We start from the raw sequence: 22,641 nt of genomic DNA, 5'->3' as shown, positions 1-22,641 counted from the left end.
CATACCATGACAACCAAAATTTGTTTACTATCAAAAAAGTGATTATTTCACGAAATTAGTTCAAGTTTCGGTTCAAGCAAGTGTTTTTGTGATATGGAAGGGCCAGCGGAGGAGCCTGAATCCATATTGGACGCTGCAAACGCGGCAACATTGAACTCGTTCACTCAGAAATCGCGAGATTTGTACGATAAAGCGTACAACCGCTTCAGAGAATGGTGCAGAACAAAGAAAGCGAAAACCTACTCAAAAAACGTACTGCTCCAAAGAATACAAATCATCAACGTTGTGGGCCCAATATTCGATGATAACATCCTGCATTCAAATACATGATAAGCTGCTAAGTGAAATTCCTTCAAATATTCAATTTAATACATGCAAACATATTACTGTTAAGATTGACGTTAATAAAAATTGAATTAAAATTGCTGAAAAATAAAACTCCCTAGGGAGTTTTTTTTTTTCCCTAGGGACGAAATGTATCACTTCTGACATGATTTTGCGACCGTAGAAACCAACTTCTACTCTTGGTCGTGGAAAAAGTATTATTAAATTATTACTAACTAATTATTTAACTGCCCATTATACATCTAGTTGATTAAAACAAATCAGAAACAAGAAGTGAACTTAACAGTATCATCCAGTTTTTGCGTCATTTTTGTAACACCAGATACAAAATTTGAAAAATAAACTGGGCTTTAAGGTGAGAATGAATCCTAATTTTACTTTGTCACTCACTTTCGTATCTACAAATAAAGAAAAAAAAGTACTCTGGACAATCTTTACAAAAAAAAAATACATATTACGCCATACGACCAATTCTCAAGTTGTTTTCACCATTTTCAAAAGCGAATATCTGTATTTCCGCACTTAATCCTTACTTTTCAAATTGTATTATTGGGTTCCAAATGAACCATTCTATGTGATAGATACCATATGAATTGTTTTTTTTTGTGGTTAGGCAATAAAGTATTAATTTTTTTTACGACGAATGTGGTCATTCTTACTGATGCGAAACCCAAGCAAATAACACGTGAGTGGATGAAACCACTTACGCGATTCATTTTTCTATTATAATTGAAATCGCTAAATTAAGTTATATTATCAATTGTGTTTTATATCGATGTAGAATCATTTTTGGAATATAGGGATTTTACATGTGAAAACAGAAATTTGAAAATATTTACTTATCAAATTATTTTAGGGCTAAACATTAAATTGTAGAGAATTAAAAATTGTATTTAAATCCTCTTTTATTATTTTCTAACACCTTATGGTCTTGAAATAAAAAAAGGAAAAAAAACCGATTTGTCATAAAATGGTACCGAATAGTAGTAGTAAGCATGAAATGTGACAATTCATTGACAGTTCATTAATTTGTCCCTAATTGAATATGAATTATTACAACATAAAAGAGAAAGTTAATCTGGTAACGTGGTACCACAGTTCGGGAAATTTCAGGAACTTTTCCAGCACTTTACAACACCCAACAAATATCGTCGAAGTGTAAAATTATGAGCCGGAGTATTGATTCAGTCGCAGCTCGTGGTCTTTTCGTTAGGTGAGGCAACAATTTCGTTTCAAAATCAGCAGGTATTAATTAACACGTTGGCAATTACTTTTGTTAAAAGACATATTGTTTATTCGTTTTTATGAAAACAATACAAATAGCTCTGAGTCAGTAACATTATCTCTATATAGGTACTCGAATAAAAAATATTTAATTGCTTCACACAAAGCAACGAGAAGGTGTAAAGACTACAGAATTTGCTTTATTAGCATTAAATATTAATTCATACGATCTAGGGCTGATTTAAATATATTAATCAATTAATTAATAAAGTTCTGCTCAAATCTGGATGAGAGGGTCTAAATCTTTGACATACACAATTGTTCGTCGTAAGAAAACCGTGCTTAAATATTTAAACTTTATAAGAAATTCTGAAGATTATAGATTCTTATGTTGCTATCAGCATTGCAAAACTGACATTTTCATTGTCCTACTGTTTTCAAGTTAACTTAAAACTTTTAATACATAACCTTGGCAATGCACATGCAATGAACACTTTTCCTCGCGTCTAATTAATGCACAAATAAATGCACACTAAATGCATCCCTGTTCAGCATTGTGCAGTTTCACCGTGAGATTAAAAAATTCGATCTGATTGGCTTAAGGACGGTAGGCGTTGGTGCCTCCGCTGGCGCTTTGATAAAGCACTGATGACTATTGTCTTTCTCAAAAACATATTAGTATCACTGACTAATCATACTGAAGATATCCGTCTATCTGAGGCATGCCTCCGTCTGAAGCTGGCCTACACGGCGATGATCAGCGCTTATTTCTGTCGAAAGCGCGTTAGCGCGTACTTTGAAATATATGTTACCAAGACGAGTTTTAATAAATCACAGTGTTTCATAAAAGTTATTTGCTCTATCTTTAAAATATATTTGAAGTTAACAGATATTAAAACAAAAACTAATAGTCAATTTTTCTAGGGGAGGCACTGCCTCCCCTGACGAGCCGCCACTGGTATTGATCATTATTGGGCCATATTTTATTCCGAACCGATTAAATGGCCAGCATTATTTAAATCGAATTAGGTAGGTTATTTATAACATGTATGAAAGTGTTTTTGTTTTAGTGCTGCATGTCAGTCAATATATGTAATATAACAAATATTTTATGTATATTACATATAATTATTTTATAAATATTACTTACAATGTTGTTCAGCAAGAACCAACGAAAACCTCAAAGACTCTTGCCAGAAGAGGCAAGGGAAGCAAAAAAGGGTTCAGCACATAAATGGATTTGTTAAGAGTTTATAGAACTACAGTACGTCAAATAATTATCCCAACATGTAAAAATTTTGAAATAAATAAATTTTAAATCTTTGCGATAAGCTACACTTAGAAACAGTACCAATTTTGGAAAATTACTATAAAGGCAAAATTAAAAATGCCAAATGAAACAAAAAACAAATTCTCAAAATACTAACAAAATTAACAATAACAAATAAAATAAAAATAATTCCAAAATAATCGTTCTGATTGGTTTTAAAAAGACCACTAAATACTAAAGATTCCTCCAAAAAACTTTTTAAATCATCGAATTTTGATAATTCTTTGAAATTACTTTGATTAAGAGAAATTTGCGATTCGTCCGGTCTCCGAAATCTATGTTTTTGTGTAGCCAAGACAATTATCATATCGAATAAGCCGAATTTAAGAAAATTTTCTATAGTTTCACTTCATTTTCCAAGTAATTTTCATTTTTTCAGATTGATCATGTTTTATATCTCTCTACTTGTGGAATTCGAAAGTGTTCGTAATTGTTCGTTAAATAATAGACAATTCAAACAGTGTTGTTTGTTGTCTCACTGCCGATCAGCCAATAATATTTATTGTTCCAATTTTGATTAAAGCCTTTATTACTGCCACGAGAGTTAGTGATGACTAATTTTATTGTTTCATTTCGGGACATGGTCTTAATTTATAAACAAATAGTTATAAACCTCAAGTTTCACGCTACTGAATTTATTTATTAATTGAAAAAACTCAATGTCTTTGCCTTCTTTACCACCTCTCTAATTATTATTTGCACAGCTTACAGTCAGACTTGCCATTAAAAAAAAAAATAATTAAAAATTACCTACTTTGGTACCCGCCTAACCGTTTGGTAATTGGAATAAGCTACATTTTATAATTAAATGCAGAATGTAGTTTCTGATCTGACTGAATACAATTCAGTCGTATCTGTCGAGTGCTTCCGATTCCCAGGGTGGATTTGCCCATCGTTTAGAGCGAAAGCGTGTAACAAAACTGTCTGAATCCGTCGTCTGAATTAAATAATAAATTAAGAGTATATTTAACTTTTGTTGACTCTCTAGAGTTAACCAAGCACTCACTTTATGAAACAAAAATGCATATTTAATAATAGAAAAATACACATATGTCACATACGTACTTCAATAATAAATGCATTCCTACTTATTTTCATCATTCGTTATTCGGATTTTTAAATTTATAATAAATTATAAAGTTAACACTGTGTCATAATACAAGAATATGGTTATTACGAATTTTCAAGATACACATTGACGCGACCGCTTGAAGCAATAAAACGCGGATATGCTGCAACGTGCGTTTTGAATTCTTTACTCTCAATCCCGTACATAGAAAACCGAACGTATGTCGTTGAAGCGTATAATGGCGAGATCTGACGCACTTTTTTGCAACTGAAATTTCTCCGTTGCGGAAACTACGAGATGTGATGAAGAAAATCGGTTGGCTTCAATGATGTTTATGACGATAATTATTTGTGTATACATATAAAAAATTAAAAAAAAAAAAAAGAAAAAAACCAATGTTTTACTTTGCATCGTAAGCACCCCGAGGAGCCGCCACTGGTACCAGTAGCAGTAGTGTTCGGTCTATAAGGCATATTTGGTGAGGGATTATTTAAATGCCACCTTTGCAAATCATTGGATAGGTAGAGGGATGCAATTCATTTGTCGGTGGGAACTCCCGATTTGGCGTCAAATGATTTTTTGTGGCGGGGCGTTCAAAACGATGTTGAAATCAATACTTACAACTTCGAAGATTTAAAAATGATAGATTAGCTATGGTGATGTATTTGAATATTTATTCTAAGAGTAATTATTATAACTGAGAGTAAAACATCCTTTAAAGTTTATGTTGAATCCAAAATCAGCATAGTTAATTTAAACTGAATAGCCAAAATGTCAAATCTTAATAATAATGAAAAAACTTTCAGAGTTTAAATAATATATTCAGTTTCTCTTCTGCCTGAAGACGGTACTGTGTGCCGAAACACGTGTAGCAGTGACTACAAATATATTATTTAAACTCGGAAAGTTTTTTCATTATTATTAAGATTAATATGGAGTTTAAACACGTATCAGCCTCATCAATACAAACAAAATGTCAAAGTACGGAATTTTATTTAATTGACACTTCTCAAGACTAATACTACTATTTTATCACAAATCGTGAATTCTTTTTTACTTACAATGATTTGAATACAATTTTCTATTCTCTACTCTAGCCAACATTTGTTCAAAAAACGATTCCACACCCGGTATATTTATGGGTTTCAATCTTTTTTTAAACAAGTATGTGTGTTACTGTAGACATTTTGTAATAAAATTTTGTGTTCCATTAATGCGCCTCCAGAAAAATAAGTTTAAATTGATGAACAATCAAAATGATTAAATTTTCATGCTCATCGATGTGTGGTTAAGAAAATGACTCTCTTTGAGATGACTGTGACTGGAATAAATTATCTTTTGAATTTTCTTCTTAATGGCCTGCTAACTGCTTGTAATTAAATATTACTACAATGAACTGAATTTTAATGGTTCGTTTAATATATTTAAAGCATGTCTTAAACTCCTCCAAATACTATCTGCATTATTTAAAGCGTGTAGGTATAACACCAATTACATAAAATAAAACATTCAGTGTTCAATTTAATGAATATGGGTTTAATGCGAATGTTTCAAAATTTTTCTGTTTCTAATAAATTACCTAAAAAACTGCTCATGCGCCATTAAAACCAAATGTCAACGATCGTAAAAAATCAAATTTTTGCCCTAATTTCGGTAAAAATCAAACACAAACATAATTTTCAGGCTAATCACGGGATTCCCTAAAAACTATTTAAACAATATTTTATTAAACAAGGCCGAATTCGTTGTTGACGTCACATCAAAAATTTATTGACGTCGTTAGAAAATGATTCCTTTCCGACTTTTTAGTTTTTGATTGATTTAATTAATGGCTATACCCCTTTTGAAAAAAGCATCTAACCTGTTCAAACTCCTGCTTAAGGTGGTGGAACTTCTGTTCGGCTTCATCTGCTTGACTCGCCGCCCTAGTGATTTCAGCACGTTCTAAATCCCTTTCCCTCAGGAGTTGCTCTATGTGCTGCTGCTTCTCTCGTAACACATCCTGTCCCAACAAAAGCATACATACTCTGAACACTAATTCGCCAGAAGTCCTCATTTCACAGTAAAACCGCTGTCTCGCATTCAGGCATTACTCTACGAAAACACCGAAATAGTTTATTTAAAACGCGCAATCAATCCAAACAAATAGTGCCGATGTCTAACACTCAAGTGCCGGATTACAACTGAATCGTACTATTAGGGTGAGTTATTGTAACATTTTGTTTCCGTAAGTGGGAGTCTTGTTATCAAAGTTTTGAAATTTTAAATTGATTTCAACGTGTAGGTTTGCGAATGAAGGAAACGCGGATGTGGGGGCATACGTTTATTTCATATTTCTAGATTAAAGAGCAATAACTATCATCGTGTTTCTGAATGTGGTAATTGAAAAACTTAGTTAATTATTATTTTCACTTATATTTTACTAGGACATTTTTTTAATATAATGCGGTCTCTCTAAACACTTGCTTACTAAAGCAAAGTATTATACTACTTGTTACGAATTTTCATTTTGTTGTAGTGTTACAAAAAATTTTGAGCAAGTTTGAAGGGAACGCCATCTATGTAATTGATTCGTAAGGAATTTAATATATTAGAAGTACAGTGACATACTTTTAAGATTTTCTACTTACCTACACAAAGTAAGTTGTTTCTTACTAGGAATTTTATAGTGTTGCTAACGCACATCACGCTCTTTACAATGTGTGGGCATGGCCGACTAGTATAAAGATTATGGCCTGTCCAAGAGGTACCATACGTGCTGCCATCTATTAATAATTCAAAAACGACAAAAGGATTATTAACACTTTTTGAAAGGCACAAAGGCATTCATACCGAAACAAACCACCATTACACGTTTTGAAGTCTCATAATGTCAAATCAAATTAAAATTTTGCTAAATTATTAAGTGTAATTATTAATAGATGGCAACACGTATGGTACCTCTTGGACAGGCCATAATCTTTATACTAGTCGGCCATTGTGTGGAAATGATTTTTATAGAAACGTCTCATTAATCAATGTTTGAAGTCTTATTATGTTTTTTTTTTCCGCTACGGTAATTTTCTCCTAATTCCATAAAAAACCTACGATTCATTTTTTAACACGGTGTAATGTCTTCCTTAAATGATTTTTGCTAATGAGCCGGATCAATGTATTAGGAGTGATTATTTGTCAACAAAAGAAAATTGGTCCTTTATTTATTATACACGTTTCTGTATACCATTGTCTCTATTACATCTACATCTAATCTGATTTTTTTTTGTGTTTGCAAAATTTTGGAAAAATTGAATAATACATTTTTCAATGAAATAATAAAATTACGTGATTCATTTTAATTCTAATAGCATCTGGTTAAACCTTCACAAAAGTTCGTCTCGTAAAATATGTCACATTATAAATTTTCAGTGAGGTTGAGATGACGTCACAAAATTTATGAGAGGGATGAATAATTTTGTAGTTTCTACGAGTAAGCTATATTATTAAATGTTGTTATGCGTATATGTATATTTTCTAAATGCCTACATGCATAAAATTAAAAATTGAGTTTGGATTAATTAAGCCAAGCATATTATTTTTGAACATTTTAAATGGGATTATTTCGCAAAATTTTTAGATGAGAAATAAAATTTTTGGTGGGGTGATCAGGCAACGTTTAATCAGCGCTTTTCGACCTACACAATATTCTTACATCAAATCTGAGATGATCGACACCTTTCAGAAACAACTAAATCATAATCCTGAAGTACATGGAACAGGACATATCGCAGCAAAACCTCCAACAGAGGAACCCCGTTAAAAAAAGAAAGGAGACATAAACCAAACTGCTCCTGTTATATTTTCCATAGCTAGTACTCGAGAAGTACTATTATATACAATTTTTTGAAAATATTTTCAGCAGCTTCACAATTGGGCCAAAAAAATCTGAAACTTCTTAAATAAATCCATCCCTGTCGCTTGGTCCCTATTTCAACTGAATTCGTACTTGTTACAAGATGTTCATTTGAATGTGTCCAAAACAACATTCACTGATAGTGGAAAAATATATTAGAAGTATTACAGTTCCACTCCACGTTAAACAGACACGTGCAGGGTGACCCCGTGGGCCCGGCCTTGCACACGTAAGGAAACAGTGAGTTAATTTTTTTAGCTCTCCTGAATATGTAATCCAAAAAACATCTGATGAAATTCATCGCTACTGGACCTCTCTATAAACGACGACTTACTTAAGATTAAAATAAACGAATGAATTCATTACTTCAAAAATCCGTCTTTTTTAGTTACGCACAAACTTAATCCCACTTAATGCAAATTAAAGCTACTCCACGGACTAATCTGAATCATAATAGCTAATTGGGGTCTCTAATGTTAATTAATATAGGATCAATTTGGTCAGGCAAATAAAGTCTAAATTGAGCGAATTTTAATTAGTGGTCGTAATTTTCATAATTATTTTTGACACTTAACAACAGATTGACACATCCCACCAGGATCAATGTGGGAAATTTAATCGAAATTTCGGGGATAAATTGCAAGTACAATTCACGTCCTATGAGTCCAAAGCCATACGGGAAAAATAATATAATGATAAAGTTACTACTTTTGACTTAACTATATGTCAAAATGTCAAAGAAAAAATTTGACAACAATCAGTCCACTAGTTTCGAGGATTATTCGACAAAGACGACAGACAGACAGAAACGGAAGACCAATTTTTTCATACTCTAGGAGCCATGAAACGTCGAAAAAACATTAAAGCAGCCATTGCAATACTTACGCTTACTTTAAGCTTACGCTGGAAAAGAAAAAAGTGCTACTTTAGTTCTTCCAGAGGGAGTAAAGGCGAACTTCAGGTGCGGATATGCAAAATATGTACTAAGTACTGAAGAAGTACCTGATTCGAAAAACGAAAAAAGATAGTTAATAACAAGTTGCTACAAAGTTACTTCTGAATATTTTAAATGGGTAAAACCTCCAGAAAAAAAACTCGTGTGCCAAGGTACTACCTCGTCCATACAGAACTATTTTAATACTATTTTTAAGCACTTTATTTGAACTTGAAACGATAAGTCCATGTTTTGACTTCCCAAGTCCCCTTCAAACATCCAATATTTTTTAAATCCATCAATATCAACTACGTAAATAATTTTCATTTTAAGATTATATTTAAACACGGTGATGCTAAATTTCCATTATCTAAAATATGTTTGCACTTTGAAGTATCACAACATTGATTCGTGGCTCCTTAATATAAACATCTATTAATTGCCAACAAAAAACTCATCTAATATGGAAATATGCAAAACAGTGTGTATAATATGACATAAACGTATGCTATATGTCTTGTTGATGCGTTTCCGACTGACACTTACCCACTTTTTCAGTTATGAATTAGGAAACAAGGACAAGGATTTGACAACGGGTCAGTAAAATTTATTAAGAGACAATTACCTACAGCCTAAATAACACGTACTACAAAGTAACAATATAAAGGCGTTACGTATAAACTATAACCATTCAACAACTACAACTACGCAGCACTTAATCCAGTTAATAATAAAGAAAAAAAAAAACGAAGCGAAAGCCAACGGTTTTACTGTTCCATGAACATCATTAGTAAGTTACCTGGAGAGCTGTCCTCGTTGGTAGAGGCGTTGTTGTTTTTGGCGACACCTTCTGACAAACAACAAAAGTCACACACGCATAACAAAATCAATTAATTAATTATTAATACCAATAAGCCAAAAAACTAAAAATAAACCAACACAAACCAAAAAAAAATCTTGTTATAAATACCACACTACGCAATTCGAGATGGACAAAACCACAGGTGACAAACCTACGTCCACCTCAAACCACGTACACATTAGTGTCAAAACATGCAGTCAACACTTTACGTAATCACACTCGACTTATCTTGGTTGGTGTTGTCTCAAGGCTTCAAGAAAACAACACACAACCTACCTTTGGTGACAGAGAAGTGACCCCAAGCCTTACCCTCCGCACGCTTGATGCGGCGCTGGTTTTCGAAGCCAAGGACGTCATCGACTCCTTGGAGTTGGTTCTCTTCAAGCCGGAAGGCGGCAGCCCGGGGCCCGAATGCACCACGCAAGCCGAAGGCTTGTACTTCGAAGGCGACTTGCTCACTTTGGAAATAGGCGCGAAAAGACCGAAGTTCGGGCGGCACTCGAAGTACCTGCAAGAAGTACTTCAGCCAAAGTACCACCAAACGTGCTAACGAACCTTTTTCCTTCCACCGAACCGTCGTTCTTTCCTCTGGGGTCGTCCAATTCTACGCCGACCCATTCTCCTGGGGCGAAATCGGTCAAGCCCATGTAGCGGACGGTACCGATTTTAGAGCCTTGGGTACTCTTGATGATGACGCGATCGCCGATTTTGAAATCGATGTGTGCAGCACTGGCTAAACTCGTGTTCGAGTTACCTTAAAATTTGTAAAATATTCGATCTGTCGGTCGTTTTCAATGCGTTTTATCCTTGGATTATGCAGAAAAGAAACCGGTAAGGAACCAACGCGGATTAAAATAGTTTTTTGTGACTGAACTGTGGTGTGGTAAACCGTTCGAAAACAAACTGTACACAAACAAGCCGTTCAAAAGCAAACAAATCAAGGACAAATCTAAAATTAAATTAAATTAAATTAAATTAAATTAAAATCCACGAATACTGAATATAGTGACTGCTATATACAATCGTTGAACAAAAGAGACTCATATTGTTTAACCAACAGGAGCACTAGATTTGTTGATCATGCACTGTATTACTGTATTTATTTATTTTCCATTTGTTTCACGTGTCCCTGTAAACGACGAATTCAAGACTCAATTACCGGATATAAAACAATATACACATTACAATAATGTTTCTCAAACTATGGATCAATTAAATTACCGATAAAGTGTATTATATATTTGGGAAGTCTGCACTAACATCACGCTGACATTAAATACTTAATAATAATCCAACGATAAAATGTTGAAACTTGCGAAATTAGCGTTTATTGCTTTTGAATAATTTAGAAAATGATGTGTTTGTTTGCAATGCTTGATTTGCTGCCACACGACTCTGCTTTTTATATCCTACTGAGTTGCGTAATTGGATCCTTCAATGATCTTTTTCGAAACTAGAGTGTCGAAAAAGTCACTTGTTGATTTATCATCTAACAAATCTGCATAATCAAGAATCTCTTTGAACGCTTTGAAATGAAACACTCTAATTTTAGCACGATGGCGTACTTGACGTACTTAGAGTAGGTGATTTGAGTAGACTTTTGGTACTGCCGGTGGGCGAAATAGGACTTCTGCGTACGCCATTGTTGGTTGTGAACGTCTCATTGGAACCCATTCCTGGTTGTTCCAAAGGTACTCGTGTCAAACGAGTTAACCTCGAAAAAACTCCTTTTTTCGATTCGCACTGGAAATACCGTATACCACCAACCGAGCCGTCGTTTTTCCCTAAAACCGTCTGTTTTATTCTGATAGATGACTCTCATATTAATTACCGATGGCTTCGTCTAGAGCTATTCCTGCCCATTCGCCCGGGGCGAACTGTGTTTCCCCGATGTACGCGATGGTACCGGGTTTGGTACCTCCCACCCATACTCTTTGGCCGATTATGAAACTATCGGTGTCTTCCGTCAAGACGGCGCTTGAATCTATCCAAAGACGAGAGTTAGAAGAAGAAATAAAATGAGGGGTGGTGGATGGTGGGTACCTGAGTGACGGCTGAGTCCGGCTTCGCTTAAGCGACGCGGATGCAAATCCCACAGACCGTCCATAGATGAAGCGGTACTAGCGACTATGCAAGCAACACAGAAAGCAATACGTTACATGCAAGTGCAAACGTGACACAAAACACAGATGAACGAAATGGAAACTTACTAGAGGTGTATCTATTACGACGTGCTGACGATTTAAAATACTCCAAACCGTCCTCCTCGCTTTCATCTGCTTCTACCAGATCTAATCGAATGTGCAAATATGGACAACGATGACATGCACAGAAACAATAAGCCAAATTAGAACATGTCGCAGTACCACCTGGTATTTGCAGATAACCATCACGGTACAAATAATGAGGCGTGAAGGTGGTCATTAAAGGGTGGTACTGAGATATGTACTTTGATAGCGAATGTGGGAAGATACAATGTTTTTAATAGAAAATTATGTATGTGTACATACCTGTCAACCTGTGCCTTCCAAAGTCATCGGTGAGTCTTCGCAAGGAATCATCTGAACTATCTATGAAGCCACAAAACACAACAAATAAAAAGTGAACACAGGCAAAAGTAAGGTTTTGAAATTTCTTCGAAGGGTATTTATTTATAATGAAGAAATAGTGTAGTCACATTGTGGATTTTAATTGTTATTGGTCCTTCATTATTATTATTGCTTTAAGTTAAGTCAAACTAAATTTAATCTACCATTTTAAACGTGTTTTAAGTTTCTAAGAATAAAAAAAATCATCACAATTGAGATGGGGTGGGTGGGCGGGGTTTATGTTTTGCCTTTTTTTTTAATGTAAATAGTATTCTTTGAACAACACGATACTCAAAAACATGTTTTTAATTTCTTGTAAAGTAAAAGAATTTTGCAGTTAAGCTCCGCCCCCTTGATTCGTGGCAAATAAAAAAAAAATATCAAAATTGAGATAGGGCCGGGTGGGCGGGCTTACATTTTGCCTTTTTGTTGTGTGTAGACTTCTTTTCACAATATGAAATTTAAAATATGTTTAAAATGGAAAATTTATATAAGGAAATAACGATTATATAGAACTGAAGACCTAAAAACCGAAAACCAATTTTTGAACAAGTTCATATTTTTTTACTTACGAGCGTAAAATAGCGTCTGGTGAATGGCTAATTTCATGTTTTCTCGACGTTTTATAGCTTCTAAAGTATAAACAGTAGGTTTTCCCTTTCCGCCTGTCGTCTATTGAAGATTTTGTAGACAATTTTATAGAGAGATAATCGCCGAAAATATTGTTTGAAATTGTAGGTGTACTATGACAACAGTTAGATGCTAAAGCGTTAATCAAAATTTGTATGACCATCCCCACTAGCAACTCGATGACGTCATCTCAAAATTTTGCGGTGTAAATTCTATTTAAATTTTACACACTTGTAGTTTATATCTAGAAAAGGAACTAATCTGAACTAATCCTTTATTTTTTTTTTTAGATTTACTTCATTATCAAGATTTCAAAAAACATTAAATGCTGCACGATTTAAATAAACAGAATTAGAGTTGGTCTTGTCGATCAAGCTGTAGATTTCTAATCAGTTTTTGTCACGTGATTAATTTTTGACACTTACAGGTGTGCAGGCAATGTAGATATAAATGATACCACGCACTCATTGGTCTAACAGCCAACTCTAATTTCTTTTATTTCTGATGGCAAGGTAAATTAAATTAGAAAAAGTTGCCTTTTATTCTCCTTAATAATAAATGATTCCACAAAATATTAAATAAAAAAAAGTTATTTAGACAGAACTTCCCTGGCCCTTAAAATGTAGTCTTACAAATCCCACTTTTTTTTAATTACAAAATTAGCCAACGGGAATAAATGTAGATATTCTCAATTTCTCAGTGCTTAACTTAACTTCGACTGTTTATGTTTATATTTCAAAAGCATTCGATTATAGTACGCCAGATTACAAGCATCAGCGGTTAAAAAAAATTAATTTGATTGATTTTATCTTCTCAAAGCAGAGGGAGACTACTTAATTGATTAAACAGGTGATGTCTAGGGTGAACTCTCATAAATTTAAAGAACATAGGGCAAAATTGTAAGATATGTCTTTAAAAGATTAACGAGTTACCATCTTCCAATAACCTTTTAAAAAATTTAATTAATTTCAATGTTAAATTTTCCAAAAATCTGAATATTTACGGCAAAAACTCAACACGGATTCTTAAATCACATATGCAGAAGCATGTAATATAAAATTTAACCGACATTATTCGGCAAAATTGTAAAATGACGTCATCATTTTTTAGGGGGGCATAAACGAGAAAAATTTTATTAACGATCTACATACTTGCGGTAAATTTAAAACTCTGTCAAGTTTTCAGAGCTTTCGAATTTTGAACTTCGGAGCTAATGTGTAAAATGTTGTTATATAATTTTGACTTTTTTTTTCCAAAAAATCTAGGTGTCTCGACATGGATTCATAAATCACACATACAGAAGAATGGAATTCTATTAAATTTAAAGAACCTTTACTCGGCAAAATTGCAAAATGACGTCATCAGTTAGTGTGAAGCGGGCGGGATATAAAATTAAATTGCAAAATGGTATAAAATTTTGACTTTATTTTTTCAAAAATTTAGATTTCTAGGGTAAAAATCCAACACGGATTCACATGCTGTGCAGGAGCATCTTGTTTTATAAAATTTAAGTAATGTTTACTAATGTAAATTTTGAAAATGACGTCATACTGTTATTGATAAGGATGATTATCTAAATTTTGGTTACCGTTTTACCATCTACACTATATTCCTAATACACATAAAATTTGATAATAATCGGTTCAGTAGTTTCGGAAACTATTTGTCTAATGCAAATCCAGAGAGAGAGAGAGAGAGAGAGACAAATAGAAATGGGAGACCTAGTTTTCGTACTCTAGGGGTCATGAAACGTCGAGAAAATATGAAATTCTCAGTCGTCCAATGGAATCGATTACAATACTTCCTTAGCTTGCGCTCAGAAAGTAAAAATTAACTAATTAAAAAAAAAACCCGACCTGTTTTACAAAATGCAACAAAATAGACAATCTACTGTATTTTTCTATTAACCATCTGTTTCTGATAATAATTTTTAAGTGACCTCAAGAAAAATAAAAAAATATTATAATTACAAAATGTAGGAAATTTTGTATCAAAAGTAGACGGTACTTTTTTTTAAATACACAAACAAAAGAAAAATAAAACTCCTAAAAAAGTACCCGTAAAAAATCGCAAAGATGAATCAGAATAAAGTAAGAGAAATTATGACGACATACATAAAAAATGAGTCCGCTTATACATAGAACTGACCGATAAAAAACTTGGAAGTTTTTAAATCTTTTGAAATAACAAGACAGTATTTGCATTTCAGTATTCGAAATGATCAAAATTAGATGTGGCATAACACTGAAGAACTGCGAAAGTATTGAAACTATAGTACCTTATAATAATAAAATATTAAATAGTAACACTTCTGAAAATTAAAATTAATATGTATCTACCCAACAAACACTTCTAATGAGTATTTGCCATATGACCATTACTGCGATTTGTAGTAACATAAAAATTAATTGTGTGGTAGCTCAGCGGTTTATTGATAATAAGCAAACAATACAAAGCAAAATATGGGTATGGGTTATCGAAGGGGTGGCAATTCTCGTCGGGGATGGTGGCGGCTCCTGGGACTCAGAGCGTCGTAGGGGATGACGGCGGCGATGTATGTAGCACAGGGCACCTGGACAGTGCGACCCTGGAGATGACGACGTCGGCGGTGCGGCACAGGAGACCTAGAGAATGCGACCCTGGAGATGACGACGTCGGCGATGCGGCACAGGGGACCTAGAGAATGCGACCCTGGAGATGACGACGTCGGCGATGCGGCACAGGGGACCTAGAGAGTGCGACCCTGGAGATGACGACGTCGGCGATGCGGCACAGGGGACCTAGACAGTGCGACCCTGGAGATGACGTCGTAGAAGCGGCGCAGGGGGACCGTAAAACAGTGCAGCCCTGGTGAAGATCTCGAAGCGGCGCAGGGGACCGTAAAACAGTGCAGCCCTGGTGAAGATCTCGAAGCAGCGCAGGGGACCGTAACACAGTGCAGCCCTGGTAATAATATCGAAGCGGCGCAGGGGACCGTAACACAGTGCAGCCCTGGTGATCACCAGAAGGGGACCGAGACAGTGCAGCCCTTAAGGTGGAGATGGTGGAGTTCCATCTGTACGGTGCTCACCAGAAGGGGACCGAGACAGTGCAGCCCTTAAGGTGGAGATGGTGGCGTTCCATCTGCCTGGAAAGCGTCCGAGTTGCCCTTTTATAGGCAGGGTTGAGATGCGTGGGAGTACCTGCACAATGAAGTAACTTCAGGTGGGGTGCGTTCCAGTGGGGGTGAGCTTGGTGGGGTTGATATCGGCGCTGCCGAGGACAGCGCCCTCGAAAGGGTACTAGCGGAGCGCTTTGAAAGCTCCGCTACAATCTCCCCCTCAGGACCATTAAGGCGTCCCGACTATGGTCCTGAACTTGCTTTCTGAGGCGGCCTCGTTTTCGTAGCGGGGCCACTGGCGCTGGCGTAGGTGTAGTGCTCCCGTGAAACGGAGTATGGTAGAAACCTAGGGATGCTTGGGGATGCTGTGCGTCGTATACCTTATAACTCGTAGGTCCTTGTGGGCGCCTAATGTAAGGCCTCTCGCGTTTAGGAGCAATTTGGGCGCTGACTCCTTTTCGAGCGTTGATTCGTGGATGGGTTACTACCAGTACTTGATCTCGGGGTTGGTACTCGTGTGCGGGTCTTCGCGACTGGACGGTGTACTTTCTTTCGGTGCTCGTGAACAAGCGGCTACCGTATTTTACAGGGAGTTCGTTGGTGGCCTCCCCCTGGAGTGGAGCTACTCCTCGTACGTAGCTGCTATCTGTCGTTAGCACAAAGGGTTTCCTCATCTTCCTCCGCCCTTTACGCCGGGACTTCTTTTCTTTGCGGAAGGTCCGTCCTTTCTCTGCTGGAAGTTGCAAAGAGGAGAACGTGATGCGCGGAATTTCGGGGAATTTCTCATTCCCAATGGCGGAGTGGGCATCAGCCCCCATGTATTCCATCGCGGAAAAATCTCGGGCTGGTGATGGTGCGGAGAAGGTCCGGATGTCATCGATTTGCATCGGTACGGTGAGTGGCGGTACCTGCATATCTCGGAGGATTTCTTGTGAGCGATCTATGGTGGGTTGCGCTCTAGAATTTATCCTCGCTGCACAGAGGTTTGTCCGTCGTGTCTCTGAATTGCAGTTTGGACAGTTCCGGCGGAAAACGCCGGGACGTTGGCATCCGTAACATCTAATGATCTCTTGGTCATTGGCCGGTCGTCGCTGATCCTGTGTTTTTCTCCTGCATTCTTGTGTCTCGTGGCCAAAGTTCTTACAGAAATCGCACCTGGGCCGTGGTCTTCGGTCGATTCTTGGGAATTCTTGCCGTCGGAATGTTTGGCCATTTTCTGGGGTTTCTGGTGCGTGGTTTCTAACTCTCGTTTCTCGCTCGTTCTCCTCAACGATTCGGGACTTATCGAGAAGTTCGGCGAAGGACCTGCAGTCGGACCTGGCGATTTTATCCCGAATATGGTATCTCAGCAGACCGTAGATTATGTCTAACTGCCATTCCTCGTTCAAGTCTCTCGTCATTTGTGCCAGTCGTTCTCGTTGGACGGTTATGAACTTATCGGTTGGCGTCTTTTCGTCCTGGGGATTATTAAAAATGTCCAAAAAAAGGCGATGGTTAGGTCGTCTGGGGGCAAAAGCTTCTCGTAGAAGTTCCGTCGCTTCTCTCCATGTGTGAATCTGATTTTTCACGCCATTCCACCATTGATTGGCTTCTCCAGTCAATAGTAGGGGTAAGCCGGCTATGGCGTCCTCGTCCGTGATATTTTCCATATCCTTGTATAAACTCGCAGCCGTAATAAATTCCGTTACAGCAGCGTGGGCGCGCTTTCCGTCAAAACGGGCCTGGCAGTGGGTAAAGTGGCGGTTCCTGACCACTTGCGGTTGTGGGACAACTTGTACCCTATCCAAGAGCTGCTGGAACTGCTCTGGTGTCATCTGTATAGCCGCCATTGTGGAGTAACGGGGACTTCTTCGGACTGGGAGTGTGAGTTCTTTTTTTTTGCCGTGGAATCTTGCCTTCTTCGAGCCGCGACGTTGGTAGACAGTTTTGTGGTATTTTGCCTACCTCGAGCCCCACTAAGTTGGGCGATAGATTTGTAGAATGTTGCCTCCTTCGAGCCACTAAGTTGGGCGCCAGATTGTGGTATCCTCCCTTGTTCGCGGCCCCACGTGAGGGCGACAGATTGTGGTAGCTCAGCGGTTTATTGATAATAAGCAAACAATACAAAGCAAAATATGGGTATGGGTTATCGAAGGGGTGGCAATTCTCGTCGGGGATGGTGGCGGCTCCTGGGACTCAGAGCGTCGTAGGGGATGACGGCGGCGATGTATGTAGCACAGGGCACCTGGACAGTGCGACCCTGGAGATGACGACGTCGGCGGTGCGGCACAGGAGACCTAGAGAATGCGACCCTGGAGATGACGACGTCGGCGATGCGGCACAGGGGACCTAGAGAATGCGACCCTGGAGATGACGACGTCGGCGATGCGGCACAGGGGACCTAGAGAGTGCGACCCTGGAGATGACGACGTCGGCGATGCGGCACAGGGGACCTAGACAGTGCGACCCTGGAGATGACGTCGTAGAAGCGGCGCAGGGGGACCGTAAAACAGTGCAGCCCTGGTGAAGATCTCGAAGCGGCGCAGGGGACCGTAAAACAGTGCAGCCCTGGTGAAGATCTCGAAGCAGCGCAGGGGACCGTAACACAGTGCAGCCCTGGTAATAATATCGAAGCGGCGCAGGGGACCGTAACACAGTGCAGCCCTGGTGATCACCAGAAGGGGACCGAGACAGTGCAGCCCTTAAGGTGGAGATGGTGGAGTTCCATCTGTACGGTGCTCACCAGAAGGGGACCGAGACAGTGCAGCCCTTAAGGTGGAGATGGTGGCGTTCCATCTGCCTGGAAAGCGTCCGAGTTGCCCTTTTATAGGCAGGGTTGAGATGCGTGGGAGTACCTGCACAATGAAGTAACTTCAGGTGGGGTGCGTTCCAGTGGGGGTGAGCTTGGTGGGGTTGATATCGGCGCTGCCGAGGACAGCGCCCTCGAAAGGGTACTAGCGGAGCGCTTTGAAAGCTCCGCTACAATTGTAATTATCGCAACGACCAGTGGTCGTGGCAAAATTTATAGATATGCAATTTTTATGAAGTGAAAGCAATTCCATGTATTTACTGTTTCTTAGAACTTTGGGGGGCAGTTATCCGAAATTATTTTTCCTGTCGGTCATTTCTGAATTGAATATTATATTTTACCGCACCAAAAAAATCAAAAAATACTATACAGGACGAGAAATAAACAAATTTTTCAGCTACAACGCACCTACTACAAAGACCTTGAGTGGGTATTTCGAAACTTCTAGCAAATTAAAAATCTAAATCAACCCACAACCAACCCACTTTATTTATATTCCATGTTATTAAATCGGTACTTCTCATGACGTGATAATTCCATGTAAATACCTGTTATATTGATTTATTCTGATAGCAATAACAGAAATACGATCTTAGCACTCACCGCCTATCTGCAAGTCTAAATCTTCCAACACGAATAATACATCACCGAGATGTTATTAATTAACAATTTTAAATATAGCAGGTAAAGGTGACGCATGTTTTGAAGAAATCTGATAGACAACACCGAAATGACTTCATTCTAGTGTAAACATTCCAACATTTTCGGAACAGACTCGACTCAAATTGACCACAATTAAAAAATTACATAATTGCTAAACGATAGCTCAAACGGAATTTTTGCAAATTTGTACAATAATAATTAGTGTTCCGAGCACTAAACGCCCACACTAATTCAAATTCTCGGTCACACGTAGGTTAGCCTTCGCGGGATAGTAGTGTCAAGGAAGCAAAAACGGAGATTCCAATGCGAGTCCAAGCCACCAACCCAACTCGAAAAGCGACATTGACACGGAACTCAATAACAAAACAAACGTATTTTCGCATCATACTTTAGACGAATAAATCAGGACTTCCGCTCATTACGACGATCTGTCTATTTAAATATTCAATGTTCTGTCATCTGCACCAGACTGTATCCGACTTAATAAATCAGGCATGAGTGCAGATCATCCTATTGTGCACTTTATTAGCGACGGCGAATTAATAGATGTCGTATTCTTCGTACACCTACGCTCAATTATTCAGCACACAACATAGTAACATTTTATTTGTACAGAACGTGCCTGACATGCTAATTGCGGAGGATTGTAGGGTCAATTCGGGTACAGATGTGATTCACGTGTCAAAATAAAGATGAAATGCATGTGTTAACACAACTTGCAGATCAGCCGGATGGCACCAGTGCTAAGAATGTCTGGTTTTGTGTCAAAGATTAACGAACGGAACGAATCGGATTTTTTTAATTAGCAGATGCGGCAGTTCGACGCAATAAGAGTTCTTCAAGATGTAAAATTGACTGATGTCAACACTGTTCTAGGAAATATGAAACAACTACTGCTTTGTTTTTCCAAATATTTATTTTTTTATCACGTGGCCTAGTTTCTTTATTCGTAAAGATAAAAATTATTATCATTAAACTACGGATAAAAAGGCATGTCATAATATAAATTTCACGCAGGATGTTAGCATTTTAAACTTTTAAGTGGGGCTTACTTAACCATATTTTGAAGTGATGTCATCAATTTTAGGGAGGGAATGAACAAACAACGCATTTTAATAGATGATCTAAAGTATCGGTCTGGTAGTTTCTGAGTGCCTAATGAATTTCCGTTAGACAAAAAACAGACAGTCGGAAGTAATTGGGAAGCCTGCAATTTTTATTCTATAATCTGCGGAACGTCCACAAAAGAATTACATCTAAAACAAATAAAACTATGGATAAATTAATTAAAAAATTATAGTCCAAGAGACTAAGTAGAATATAGAAATAAAATACAAATATTATTGCAACGGTACTTTGTACAAAAGTATGTCAAATAACACGAATGTTTTTTTAACTGAATTTTTCTTCCCTGTCTGGTAACAAAAATGTCAACAATGATACAGTAACTAAATTATTTTGCAGACAATCTAAGCACCCTCTTTTACGGTGTTTAATTCACTGCCATTGTTGTTTATACAGAGTGTTCTACAACTTAGTCACAAATTTTCAGTAACCATAGATATTCTCTATTTTAATAAAATCATTCGTTTTTTTCAATTTTTAAAAAATAGGTAAAAATAATATTCACACAAATCGTTTAAGTGGCTAATTTAAGTTATAATACTTAACTGTATAAGACAAATTAAATGAGTGCGATCATGTAACTCATTACCTACCTCAAAAGCGTGGGATCGGGGAAATTTATTCCATTGTTGTAAATAAAGACCGCAAAAACTGTCTGAGGAATTTATTGTAAACGAGTTTATGTAACTTATAATTTTATTTTTTGTGGATCGTTTCCTCCGTTTATTCGCAGTTCCTGTTACCTCATCATAAATTACTACCAACTTTCCAAACAACTACGTACATTACTGGTATGCTATAGCTCTATAGAAATAGTTGAACAATATAAAAAAAAAAATCACTAAAATTTTATAACTGGATTATGACGAGTTGGACGGCAAAATGCCACATCTTGTTTCTTTTTACTTCCGTTTCCATCCGTCTGTCTGTTTGTCTGTCTGTGCGCCATCTGTGTCGATTTTTATTAGGCAGATAATCATCGATGGTTGTCAAAATTGTATAACATTTTACAATTAACTTTTTTTTTATTTTTCGACTCCCCAATTTCTCGATATTTCGGTTACTTAATTTTTCGATATTTCAGTCTTGGGGATTTTTCAATACGCCGATTCTTGAGTTTCTCCATTTTTCGATTTCTTTTAATTGCTGATTTCTCATTTGTATTTCAATTTTGATTTTTCAATTTTTCGATTCTTAAATTTTTCAATTTTTGGCGTTTCTAAATTTTCGATTTCCCATATCTCGATTAACTGATACTCTATTTTTCGACTTTCAAAATTTTCGTCTTTTAGATTTCTCGATTTTACAGTTTTGCAAGTTTCCAGTTTTTCGATATTTCGGTTGTGGGATTTTTCAATATTTAGGTATTTCAATTATTTGATTTTTCAAAATTTTGCGACTTTTTAAATTTTTAATTTTTCGATTTTTTAATGTTCTTATTTTTAGATTTTTCAATTTTTCGATTTTTTAAATTTTAGGCGTTTCGATTTTTCAGTTCTTCGATTTTTCTATTTTTCAACTCTTCGGATTTTTAAGGTTTAAATTTTTCACTTTTTGATGTTTCGATTTCTTATTCTTTCGACTTTTCGCCCCGTGGCTTTTAGACTTTTCGGTTTTTCAATTTACCGATTTGCCGATTTTTCAGTTATTCGATTTTTTAATTTCTCTATTTTTCAATTTTTCGATTTTTCAATTATTATTAGATTTTCCAATTTCTCTATTTCTAGTTTTTGTGAATTTTCAATTTTAATATTTTTTTTTTTGCATTTTCCGATTTTACAATTTTTGAATTTCTCAGGTTTCAGTTTTGGAATTGTTCAATATTTAGATATTTAAATTTTTCGATTTTTCAAAATTTTTCGATTTTTCAATTTTTCGAAATTTTAATTTTTCGAGTTTTTGTGATTTTTTTAATTTTAAATCTTTGCATTTCCCAATTTTACAATTTTTTAATATTTCGATTTTCCGATTTTAGATTTTTTAACTTAATTTTCGAATTTTTGACATCTCGGCTTTTCGATTTTAAATTTTGTTTAACTTTCCGTTTTTTCGACTTTTTAATTCTTCAACACTTCAATTTTAGGAAGTTTTCAG

The 22,641-nt window shown here is 36.5% G+C and overlaps 1 protein-coding gene across 2 annotated transcripts in view; it reads right to left on the bottom strand.

Annotated features, from left to right (window-relative positions):
- Positions 1-9,376: 9,376 nt before the first annotated feature.
- LOC135143279 (restin homolog) overlaps positions 9,377-22,641 on the bottom strand; it is a 32,959-nt gene continuing 19,694 nt past the window's right edge. Inside the window, exons 3-10 of one of the 2 annotated variants that reach the window (XM_064075150.1) lie at positions 12,164-12,223; positions 11,864-11,944; positions 11,697-11,780; positions 11,485-11,637; positions 11,228-11,437; positions 10,209-10,407; positions 9,930-10,161; positions 9,377-9,641 (exon numbers count right to left, since the gene is read on the bottom strand). In XM_064075150.1, coding sequence (XP_063931220.1) covers positions 9,579-9,641; positions 9,930-10,161; positions 10,209-10,407; positions 11,228-11,437; positions 11,485-11,637; positions 11,697-11,780; positions 11,864-11,944; positions 12,164-12,223 — 1,082 coding nt within the window. In that variant the 3' untranslated portion in view covers positions 9,377-9,578. The remainder of the gene's footprint in view (positions 9,642-9,929; positions 10,162-10,208; positions 10,408-11,227; positions 11,438-11,484; positions 11,638-11,696; positions 11,781-11,863; positions 11,945-12,163; positions 12,224-22,641) is intronic. The other variant, XM_064075156.1, reaches the window with a different exon arrangement.

This window comes from Zophobas morio, unplaced genomic scaffold (assembly GCF_036711695.1).
Source record: "Zophobas morio isolate AGI-343-1 ecotype UQ-CSIRO unplaced genomic scaffold, CSIRO_AGI_Zmor_V1 ptg000004l, whole genome shotgun sequence".
Lineage (NCBI taxonomy): Eukaryota > Metazoa > Arthropoda > Insecta > Coleoptera > Tenebrionidae > Zophobas > Zophobas morio.
Note: the sequence above shows the minus strand (reverse complement) of the source record. Positions and strands in the feature narration are given on the sequence as shown.